We start from the raw sequence: 12,872 nt of genomic DNA on the forward strand, positions 1-12,872 counted from the left end.
CACGCTAAACACACACATACACACACGCTAAACACACACATACACACACGCTAAACACACACATACACACACGCTAAACACACACATACACACACGCTAAACACACACATACACACACGCTAAACACACACATACACACACGCTAAACACACACATACACACACATACACACACGCTAAACACACACATACACACACGCTAAAAACACACATACACACACGCTAAACACACACATACACACACGCTAAACACACACATACACACACACTAAACACACACATACACACACGCTAAACACACACATACACACACGCTAAACACACACATACACACACGCTAAACACACACATACACACACGCTAAACACACACATACACACACGCTAAACACACACATACACACACACATACACACACGCTAAACACACACACACACACTAAACACACACATACACACACGCTAAACACACATACACACACACTAAACACACACATACACACACGCTAAACACACACACACACACTAAACACACACATACACACACGCTAAACACACATACACACACACTAAACACACACATACACACACGCTAAACACACACACACACACTAAACACACACATACACACACGCTAAACACACACATACACACACACTAAACACACACATACACACACGCTAAACACACATACACACACACTAAACACACACATACACACACGCTAAACACACATACACACACGCTAAACACACATACACACACACTAAACACACACACACACACTAAACACACACATACACACACGCTAAACACACACATACACACACACTAAACACACACATACACACACGCTAAACACACACATACACACACGCTAAACACACACATACACACACGCTAAACACACACACACACACTAAACACACACATACACACACACACTAAACACACACATACACACACGCTAAACACACATACACACACACTAAACACACACATACACACACGCTAAACACACATACACACACACTAAACACACACATACACACACGCTAAACACACACATACACACACACTAAACACACACATACACACACGCTAAACACACACATACACACACACTAAACACACACATACACACACGCTAAACACACACATACACACACGCTAAAAACACACATACACACACGCTAAACACACACATACACACACGCTAAACACACACATACACACACGCTAAACACACACATACACACACGCTAAACACACACATACACACACGCTAAACACACACATACACACACGCTAAACACACACATACACACACGCTAAACACACACATACACACACGCTAAACACACACATACACACACGCTAAACACACACATACACACACGCTAAACACACACATACACACACGCTAAACACACACATACACACACGCTAAACACACACATACACACACGCTAAACACACACATACACACACTAAACACACACATACACACACGCTAAACACACACATACACACACGCTAAAAACACACATACACACACGCTAAACACACACATACACACACGCTAAACACACACATACACACACACTAAACACACACATACACACACGCTAAACACACACATACACACACGCTAAACACACACATACACACACGCTAAACACACACATACACACACGCTAAACACACACATACACACACGCTAAACACACACATACACACACACATACACACACGCTAAACACACACACACACACTAAACACACACATACACACACGCTAAACACACATACACACACACTAAACACACACATACACACACGCTAAACACACACACACACACTAAACACACACATACACACACGCTAAACACACATACACACACACTAAACACACACATACACACACGCTAAACACACACACACACACTAAACACACACATACACACACGCTAAACACACACATACACACACACTAAACACACACATACACACACGCTAAACACACATACACACACACTAAACACACACATACACACACGCTAAACACACATACACACACGCTAAACACACATACACACACACTAAACACACACACACACACTAAACACACACATACACACACGCTAAACACACACATACACACACACTAAACACACACATACACACACGCTAAACACACACATACACACACTAAACACACACATACACACACGCTAAACACACACACACACACTAAACACACACATACACACACACACTAAACACACACATACACACACGCTAAACACACATACACACACACTAAACACACACATACACACACGCTAAACACACATACACACACACTAAACACACACATACACACACGCTAAACACACACATACACACACACTAAACACACACATACACACACGCTAAACACACACATACACACACACTAAACACACACATACACACACGCTAAACACACACATACACACACGCTAAACACACACACACACACTAAACACACACATACACACACGCTAAACACACATACACACACACTAAACACACATACACACACGCTAAACACACACACACACACTAAACACACACATACACACACACTAAACACACACATACACACACGCTAAACACACACACACACACACACACACACTAAACACACACATACACACACGCTAAACACACATACACACACGCTAAACACACATACACACACGCTAAACACACATACACACACGCTAAACACACACATACACACACACTAAACACACACATACACACACGCTAAACACACGATAAACACACACACACACACGCTAAACACACGCTAAACACACACATAAACACACAAACACTAAACAGCAGACAGTGTTTTATATGTTTGATGTCCTGCTGCTGTTCTTGAGCTTTTCACTCGTTCACTGAATTATGTTTGTAACAAGATAATATATTTTGTAATATTTCTATTACATTATTTTTTTATTGTTGTGATTATATTATTATACACAGTAAATATTGCAAGATAAAAGTCTTGTTCAGAAACAGAAATAAACAGAATTATGTTTAATTTGTTACGTTTGATTTATAGATTTGATTCTCTTGAATATCAGTTCAGCTTGAAGTCTCTCAGCACGAGCCAATCACAGAGTAGGAAAGCGTGTGGGGGCGGAGCTCCAGACGGATGAGTGCTCAGTGGGCGGAGCTCCTGACAGAAGAGAGTTCGGAGGCGGAGCTTACAGGCGGTCATTGATCAGACAGACAGGAAGCAGGACATGTCACATTAAAACTCCTCACATGATCACATGACATGATTTCAGTGAGGTTTTTCACACGTTTGTGTTTTTGGAGGTCTGATATCTTCTGGTGTCACACACTATGTCAGTTGTGCTTGCTGAATATTGCTCATTTTATCTGCTCTTATCAAGCACACACTTCTGTCTCCAGCAGGTCTGTGTGTGTGTGTGTGTGTGTGTGTGTGTGTGTGTGTGGACACTGGCTCTGTGTGTGTTTGTAATGGAAATCAATATGTGCAGCAGGAGAGTAAATAAAACCTCAAAAGGAGAACTACTTCTGAAGTCATGAGTTCACACTGAAGGAAGAACCTTCTGGAGGGTTTAGTTATTGTTGGTGGTTAGTGGTACCGGTTTGTGGTTATATATTGTGTAAGTTGTGTTCAGGACTAATATTTCTCGTTGTGTCTGTTCGAGTCTCATATTCTCAATTTGAGGAGGTTCAGATGCTGGTTTTGCTGGATGATCTGATGCAGAGATTCCCAAACGTTTGCTCAGCCGAACCCTTTTTGAGCTCAAATATTTACTTGAAGACCCCTGAGATTTTAAGTTAATATTTCAATAATTTAACAACACATTCACATGTTCACGTTTCTCTGATGTCCGTTATGTCATGCAGAATAACAAATAAAATACTTCCTCTTCTTTTAGAAATGTTTTATTTTGGTAAATTATTTATTGTGATTTTACATTTTTATTATTTAATTCATTACTAATAAGTGGTGTTTTTATTTTAATTAGACATTTTTATACTTTAATAATGTTTTAGGTTTTTTTGATTGTTTTATTTTAAAATTATTGTTTCGATTTGGACTTTGTGTGTTTTTTATTCATTTTTAGAAAAAGTGTTTTATTTTAAAGTTATTTGAAAAATAATTTAGTTTAATTTTACTTTTTTTATTTAATACATCTTTAGTAAGTGTTTTATTTTGATTTATTTTTAATTTTAAATCATTTAGATAATTTTACATTTATGATTTAATACATGTTTAGTAAGTCATTTTATTTTGATGTATTTAAAAAAAACAAATATCAAATTAAAATTTAATTTGACATTTTTGCAATTTGACTTTAAAAAAAGTTCTGTTTAGATTTTTTTTTTTTTTTCTTAATTTTAAAATAATTTAATTGGACATTTTTATGATTTGATGATTTTTTAGTAAGTGATTTATTTTGATTTGTTTTATTATTATTTGTTTTCTTTTTGTTTTCTTTTTTTTTTTTTTTTTTTTTTTTTTTTTTGAAAGAAAAGTATTTGATTGTATGGAAAGTTTTAAAACAGAAATGGATAAAAATACAGAATTCAGTTCACACTGAATCTACACTGAAACTACTGTTGAAGTTTGGGATTGTTTTTGAAAGAATACTTTTATGCTCACTAGGGCTGCATTTATTTGATCAACAATTACAGTTAAATTGTGAAATATTACAATTTAAAATTTAAAACTGTTTCTATTTTACTATGCTGAAAAAAAAAAATATTCCTGTGATGCAAAGCTGGATTTTCAGCATCATGAAGACTGGAATAATGAAAGTAATTCTGAACACTGGAGATTTGTTTTATTTTAAAAACTTGGCCTGGCCCCTTCAAGCCTTTCAATGAGGTAAGCAGGTGCTTTTTATCAACAGTCCAGAAGACGTGAAATAAAGTGCATGCATCTGTAATAAAACGTGTCTCACAGGGCTCTGGGGGGTGAATAAAGGCCTCCTGTAGCAAATCCATGCCTTTATTGTAAGAAAAAAATCCATATTTCAAACGTAATAAACACCTTTTTTCTAACTTCTGCTGACTCATATGCAAAATGCAGGTTATAAGCATTTTGGGTTTCTTGACAGTAGCACTATATTACACCCTCAAGGGCCTTTAAAAAAAAAATTTAATAAACGTGCGCACAAGAAACCATTAAATTCAGCATATCCACCTTATTCCTAAACGCAGAAGTAAGTCTGGATGAGACTTCCGGTTCATTAGCTGCTGTAGGTAAATAACCAGGATGTGTTAAATTGGACATTAAGCCTTGATATTAGAAGTACTACCGTAAGAAAAACAAAATTTTGAGCAGGTTGATCTCTGTTCATTTATGTGCATCCACACTATCATTTTATTCATAGTAATAAATAGATGGCAGTGATACACAGAGGAAATAGGTTATATAAAAGTAGAAATTGAAATGCGTAAGCATGAAAAACATTCATGTGAATAGTTTCTCGAGGGCACAAAAAAAATGTGCATGTGAAAGTATGTATTTTTTATTTATTATTTTGTATTTTACATTACACTTCATGTGTATTTTTGTTAAATGAATGAAATGTTTTTCAAAATCCTTCTTTAAAATAATATTTTCTTTTCTTAATGAAATCATTTTACTTCATCAGAAATCCGTTACTTTTTATAATATTTCTTAATTATAAAGTCCAAGGCTTGTCAAACCTCTCCAAGTGAGATTTCCAGCACAGTATCATCAAATCTTCACTAAAGCTGATGATGTTTATTCCATATTATGTGTTCAAATGTGTCTAGACACAGTTTATAGTCATTTCTCATCACGGCAGGTGCACCTGGGCTCCGGTGACCCGTTCACACCCAGTTCCCTTCCACCCAGTCCTCAGGCCTGCCAATCATCCTGGCTCAGCCAATCAGTGCCAACGTCGCTTCCGAGCTGCTGAGGTCACCCTGCCCCTTTCATTGCTGAACCGCAGCCTCTGTATCATGAGTTTGATGTGTTTGTGTGTGTTTTCAGTCAGTTGTCCGGCTCCAGTTGTCCACGGGGCTGGCAGGGCCGTTTACCGTACGGGCTTCACGGGGCCCGGCGAGCGCAGGGTGAAGATGGCCGTCTATAACACCATGAAGCCGGTGCTGCTCAACAACATCTTCGCCTCCATCGAGGGCAAAATCGAACCCGGTCAGACCGCCGCTCACGTTGTGATCAGCAGAGTATTTAACCGGCAGTCTGTGTTTCTCTCAGATCACTATATCATCATCGGGGCCCAGAGGGACTCGTGGGGCCCCGGAGTCGTGAAGTCTGGAGTGGGGACGGCCCTCCTGATGGAGCTGGCCAGAACCTTCAGCAACACGGTGGAAAACGGTAAACGTTATATTTACACGCGAGGATGTGACTTCAAAAATACATAAGCACAACTCAACTTGTCAAATTTAAATAGCTTGGGAAGAAAATTGGAAACTGGATAAATCCTATGACAAATTTTGAAATGTGTTTCTTTAACTTTAGGTGGAATTGGCCATTTAACATATTTAGAGAAGGCTTTTCCCAGCACATCAGAAAGGTTTACAGGCATATTGTTTTTTATTATAATCATTCAACAATTTAGATTTAAAAGCATCCGTAGCAACCCTATTATTGACATTTTTATCTACTAATTTATGATGACCAGTTGATAAATTCGGCAATATTGGAGTGACAAGTCAAAGTATTCTGGATCAGGTGGACCAAGGCTACAGGGATAGATAGCTTTACACGTTTCTGATGCTCTCTGTGAGAACCGTTCAGCAAAGCTGGTGTGATCCAGTAGAACTGCTTTACAATCCATCAGATCAGTTCCAAAGAGAACTCCCCAGTCAAACCATTCAGCTTTAAATACTGATTTCTGTTTATAAGTATTGCTCCACAGAACCCAACTGTGCGCAGTAAAGTTATGTGTGAATATCATTTTACAAAAGTGTAGTATTTGACTGAAATTTAGAATCTTATTAATATCCAAATCACATCTCACCAAGCTTTCCAGAAATAGCCCTAGGTATGTGAAACCACAGAGAGTTAGAACAAGCTTTTAACCAATTAATCCTAAATGAGCCTATCAAGGCTTCAAAATCTAAGGCTTTTAATCCGCCATTTTTATACTAACTGGGACCTTTTTAAATAATGCGCTTTATTTCTCCATAGAAATTGAAAAATGACTGAGTTGGCCTTCCTAATATTGCTGTCAGAAATAAGAGCGACAAGGATGTATTAGCTTAGATACACCTCCAGCTTTAGATAGAATAACTCTTCTAAATACTGTGAGATGTCTGGTCAGCCAGTGACACGTTTCTCAATATTAACCTCCTCTATCCTATGGACATCCTCAGATATTGTTAAACCCAAATATTTCACCTCAGTCTGGACATTTATTGAGGCAGTGGAGCTCTCTGGACAAGAGTGGATAGGCAACAGCACACATTTCTTAATATTGAGAGAGAACCTGAAGCATCAGAAAAAGCATTCATTAATTTTAGTGCAATATCAATGGCCAATCAATAAAATTGGCTAATCTTAAATTCCTTTTCAAAAATCTTAATGCCTTGTACATTTAAATCATTACCAATAGCCAATCTGGGTAGCTAGAATAAATGGTTTTGGAGATATGGGACATCCTCTAGACATCTTGAAGGATCTACAGACGGGACGGTTTCTGAGGTGAGACGTTTACTTCATGACAGTTTACCTTTATTAATGATGTTTTTCATAGAAATTGAGGATTATATACACTTATGTATCATTAAAAACGTAGTCCAGCTCTGGTAATGCCGGTTCCTCAGATTTACATGAATGTACATATTACTGATATATAATGTAGGCCTACGTATTGATATTTTATATATGTAGGCCTGATAATGAATTCAGATCAATGAATTAGAAAAATGTGTTTTATACATTTAATAAACTACATCTGTTATATTTAGCAGCCCTTAAGTATTAAAATGACACAAAATTGAACTGAAAAACCAAATTAAGGTAAATAAAACTAAATGGAATGGAAACAAAAAAGTTCAAATGTCATTTTTACCAATAATAAACTATAATAACATTTAAAATAGCATGCAACGTTTATTTACCCTTGATATTTAGCTTATATCCATGTTAATCTGGTTCTGATTCATGATGTAAATCTTAATTTGCATGTAAGTTAAATATGAATTTGCATATATTTTCTTCTTTGACTCCATGATCTTCTACACAGTGTCCTCCGGTGGGAGCTCCGCCCATCATGATGTCACATCCTGTGGGAGAGAGGATTTGTTTTTAAACTGAGGCATTATTATACTATTATAGCATTAATATTTCAGTTATTTCCATGTGACTGAGCAAATAAACACACGTCACAGACGTTCAGATGAAAATACTCCAGAATATTCCAGGAAATGATCACATGATCGACTGACCTCTGTCAGATCTGAGGAAATCTTCCCAGACGCTTGTTCTTCCTCTCCGTTGGTCTCCTCATTGTTCTGCTCGGCTTCACTCTCTTCATCTTTTGCGGCACTTTCATCACTTTGTCCTTCCTCGCTCTCTCCATCACTCTCTTCCTCATCTTCTTCTTCCCCTCCTTCCTCTCCATCTCCTCCTTTCTCTTCCCCTCCTTCCTCATCGTCATCTCCATCTCCTCCTTCCTCATCTTCCTCGTCTCCATCTCCTCCTTCCTCTTCCTCCTCTGCTTTCTTCTCTTCACTGCAGTTTTCCTCGCACTCGCTCTGAAAAGCATCAGAAACTCAGATTTAGTTTCTTATAAAGAAGCTGATGAAGTGAAACCTGTTGAACAGCTTCACTATTTCAGTCTCTTTGAAAGATAAATCATATTTTGATTAAAATCTAGTAATCTAGTGTGTGTGTGTGTGTGTGTCTGAGATTGTGTTGTGTGTTTATGTAATTGAGTGTGTGTGTGTGTGTGTGTGTGTGTGTGTCTGAGATTGTGTTGTGTGTTTATGTAATTGAGTGTGTGTGTGTGTGTGTGTGTGTGTCTGAGATTGTGTTGTGTGTTTATGTAATAGTGTGTGTGTGTGTGTCTGAGATTGTGTTGTGTGTTTATGTAATAGTGTGTGTGTGTGTGTCTGAGATTGTGTTGTGTGTTTATGTAATAGTGTGTGTGTGTGTGTCTGAGATTGTGTTGTGTGTTTATGTAATAGTGTGTGTGTGTGTGTCTGAGATTGTGTTGTGTGTTTATGTAATAGTGTGTGTGTGTGTGTCTGAGATTGTGTTGTGTGTTTATGTAATAGTGTGTGTGTGTGTGTGTGTGTGTGTCTGAGATTGTGTTGTGTGTTTATGTAATAGTGTGTGTGTGTGTGTGTGTGTCTGAGATTGTGTTGTGTGTTTATGTAATAGTGTGTGTGTGTGTGTCTGAGATTGTGTTGTGTGTTTATGTAATAGTGTGTGTGTGTGTGTGTGTCTGAGATTGTGTTGTGTGTTTATGTAATAGTGTGTGTGTGTGTGTGTCTGAGATTGTGTTGTGTGTTTATGTAATAGTGTGTGTGTGTGTGTCTGAGATTGTGTTGTGTGTTTATGTAATAGTGTGTGTGTGTGTGTCTGAGATTGTGTTGTGTGTTTATGTAATAGTGTGTGTGTGTGTGTCTGAGATTGTGTTGTGTGTTTATGTAATAGTGTGTGTGTGTGTGTCTGAGATTGTGTTGTGTGTTTATGTAATAGTGTGTGTGTGTGTGTCTGAGATTGTGTTGTGTGTTTATGTAATTGTGTGTGTGTGTGTGTGTCTGAGATTGTGTTGTGTGTTTATGTAATTGTGTGTGTGTGTGTGTGTGTGTGTGTGTCTGAGATTGTGTTGTGTGTTTATGTAATTGAGTGTGTGTGTGTGTTTCATACCCCGTGGTCTTCTGAGCTCTCTGATCTCGTCACCCTCCTCCGCTGCATCTGTATCATGACAAAAACAGTGACGTTTATTTAGCATCATGTTCTGATTTACCGCTCAAATACTAATAATATAACAAAAGAGACATGTACTACTTCAGTTTTTCTACTTCAAAACTTCTTATTTCATTCAAACACATTCAGGTTAGTGAATGAGACTTAAAACTGTGCTTCATTTAACAGATCATTTTCTGGAAGAAACTAAAACGGTCCAATACACTTACAGGCAGCGAGTGTCCGAACGCCAGAAGCACCAGAACCAGCAAAGCAATCTTCATCTTTAAAGTTACTGTACAAACAACGAAAGCAGTTAATGACGTATCTTTAGGGTTTCTGCGGGTCTTAAAAAGTCTCAATTCACCCGTTCACAAATCAAGGCCTTAAGAATAAGAAGGTCATAAATCAGAGCAGAAGTTCTTAATTCATGAAGTCATGGTCATAAATGCTGCATGCACTTCAAAAAATGATCTTAAATCAAGATACATTTACATGAGATGCAAACAAAGATGTGTTTTCTGAGAAACTGATCTCAATGAAGTGAGTTTATGCTTAAAACAAAAACATGTGACCCTGCAGCACAGAAGCAGTCATGAGTAACACAGGTATATTTGTAGAAATAGACAACAATACATCGTATGAGTCAAAATTATACATTTCTCTTTTATGACAAAAATCATTAGGATATTAAGATCATGTTCATGAAGATATTTTGTAAATGTCCTACCATAAATATATCAAAACTTCATTTTTGATTAGTAATATGCATTGCTTCATTTTGATATTTTTCTTGTTTTAGCCATAAACTCGCTTTATTTTGATCAGTTTCTCAGAAAACAAGACTTCATATCTTCAGTTGTTTTGCATTTCCAGTAAATGTATCTTGATTAAAGAATCTTTAGACATTTGTGACCCAGGACCACAAAATCTGTCATAAGGGTCAGTTTTTGTTTTATTGAGATTTATGCGTTATCTGAAAGCGGAATAAATAATCTTGAGAAATCTAAATCTAAATATTGAGAAAATCTCCTTTAAAGTTGTTCAAATGAAGTTCTTAGCAATGCATATTACTAATCAAAAATGAAGTTTTGATATATTTACGGTAGGAAATTTACTAAATATCTTCATGGAACATGATCTTTACTTAATATCCTAATGATTTTTGGCATAAAAGAGAAATCATTAATTTTGACCCATACAGTGTATTGTTGTCTATTTCTACAAATATACCCCAGCGACTTAAGACTGCTTTTGTGCTCCAGGGACACATTTGTACTGAAAAACAAGACAGTTGTGTTCAATTCATTCCTTAAATTTTCTCAAGTTGATCTGAAAAAAGCCTTAAAATGAGCTTCATAAAGCTTGCAGAAACCCTGATTAGAATGAAGTGATTAACTCTTACCTGTGATCGACCCGAAGCGCTCAGTTAGTGAAGCACAGAGAACAGCAGGAGATCATGAGCTGAAGTTCATCTGGATCTCCTCGATCGCACCGACGGCATTTAAACGAGCTTCTCGACATGCGGGGGCCGTCAGACAGACGCTGCGTGTTTTAATGAACATAACGGAGCCCTTATAAACATCTATTTGTGTCCGACCACAGACAGACGGACTGGACGGCTGAAATCAAGCTCTTTTGTAAACCGAGCTCGTTGCCGGACACAGATATGAGTTTTGATTATACAGATGTTTAATATAGACGTTTTAATTTCCCCTGTGGGACAATCCCAGCTCTTTTGTGGGCAGATTTAATTGAAAGTGAGATCCTCAGGACGTGTGGGCATCGAGACGTGTTCTTCCTCTAGATCACGCTCACATTTCCAGACGCTGTGCTGATGAGGTTGACGTAATGTGGCAGGAAGAAAGTACCAAAACACACCACAGGAAACTGTAAAAATGTCCTGTGAACTTCCTTTGTTAGAGAGGAACTTCATTTGCATCTGAAATGCTGATTTAGATAATGAGTGTTTCAGATGTGTTTTCAAAGCTGGACACATTTGGTTCAGAACTGGTGCAAACTGCTGTCCCACAACCACAAAAAACATTTAAAAAGCATTTAAGTATTCAAATCTTAGATGTTTATTAAGATCATTTGATTATCTATTAAAACCCAGAATAATATTTAAAATATTAGTAAGCTTAATACATATAAAATCCCCAACCCTAACCCCTAAATTTCAATTTATGAAAATATTAAAATAATTTGTGTATTTTTTTTCCATTGTTGTTTTTAAAAGTATCTTTTTCTTTTAAAAAGTAACGTTCCCAAAAAAAAAAAAGTAAATAATGAAACTTTGTCCCACATTTTTCATGTGACTACCGAAACAGTGTATGTTTTAGGTTAAAAAGTACTTAAGTGTCACCAAAACAGTCAATACCGAAACGTCATCATTGTTCCAGTAGTGACAAAGGGAACACATAATCCTCATATTTGGGGGAAATAAACTAAATACACTATAAATATTTACTACACTATAAAATAACTGTCCTATAAATGTAGTTTTGTTTGTATTTCTGTATGTTTCAGTAGTATTGTAGTATGTGAGTATATGAGATCTGGTCACTACCAAAGCTTTACCGTCACTACCGAAAAATGGGATGTTTTGTCAAAATTAAAGAAAGCTGAATTATCATCTAAGATGTTATGATGGTTTTTGGTTCAATGTATATTCAAACTAATGAATCCTTCACTTTGAAATAAGTATGATCAACTTTTTGCCTTTTACAAAGAATAAATCTCATGAATACAACAGATCTCATAAATTACATTTGAAATAGTCAAAAATGTAATTATTGATTCACCTCTGAATGTGTGTGTGTGTGTGTGTGTGTGTGTGTTTTAATAAAACAGAAAAACTAAAATTATTTACAATCTAGATGTTAGCAAAATCTTAATAGGTCAATATAACCCTTCTAATTAAATTA

The 12,872-nt window shown here is 36.8% G+C and overlaps 3 protein-coding genes across 4 annotated transcripts in view; 2 read left to right on the forward strand and 1 right to left on the reverse strand.

Moving 5' to 3' along the window:
- The window catches only part of ctc1 (CTS telomere maintenance complex component 1), a 25,221-nt gene extending 21,262 nt beyond the window's left edge, over positions 1-3,959 (forward strand). The window contains exons 24-25 of one of the 2 annotated variants that reach the window (XM_079400143.1): positions 409-433; positions 2,847-2,949. Coding sequence is in view for 1 of the 2 variants with exons in the window: in XM_079400144.1 (XP_079256270.1) it covers positions 3,115-3,211 (97 nt within the window). In the remaining variant the exon portion in view is untranslated. Of the gene's footprint in view, positions 1-408; positions 434-2,846; positions 2,950-3,114 lie in introns of those variants that run through there. The other variant, XM_079400144.1, reaches the window with a different exon arrangement.
- LOC306859227 (coiled-coil domain-containing protein 171-like) overlaps positions 1-12,872 on the forward strand; it is a 472,225-nt gene that overhangs the window by 227,359 nt on the left and 231,994 nt on the right. The gene's annotated exons all lie outside the window — the stretch shown is intronic.
- On the reverse strand, positions 7,729-11,778 carry LOC306859287 (uncharacterized protein). Its single transcript, XM_079400252.1, has 5 exons — positions 11,351-11,778; positions 10,176-10,240; positions 9,907-9,954; positions 8,478-8,786; positions 7,729-8,315 (listed from the first exon to the last, which is right to left on the reverse strand). Exons 2-5 carry the CDS (start codon positions 10,227-10,229, stop codon positions 8,301-8,303), a joined length of 426 nt encoding a protein of 141 aa, XP_079256378.1. The 5' UTR covers positions 10,230-10,240; positions 11,351-11,778; the 3' UTR covers positions 7,729-8,300.

Source organism: Barbus barbus (genome assembly GCF_936440315.1).
Source record: "Barbus barbus genome assembly, chromosome: 40".
Lineage (NCBI taxonomy): Eukaryota > Metazoa > Chordata > Actinopteri > Cypriniformes > Cyprinidae > Barbus > Barbus barbus.

What these genes read in the sequence shown, in the direction of transcription:
- LOC306859287 (XM_079400252.1), bottom strand. Translation starts at nt 10,229, where the DNA reads ATGAAGATTGCTTTGCTGGTTCTGGTGCTTCTGGCGTTCGGACACTCG. An exon ending in CGTTCGGACACTCGCTGCCT is followed by an intron (nt 9,955 to 10,175) that starts GTAAGTGTATTG and finishes GTCATGATACAG; the next exon opens with ATGCAGCGGAGGAGGGTGAC. An exon ending in AGAGCTCAGAAGACCACGGG is followed by an intron (nt 8,787 to 9,906) that starts GTATGAAACACA and finishes GATGCTTTTCAG; the next exon opens with AGCGAGTGCGAGGAAAACTG.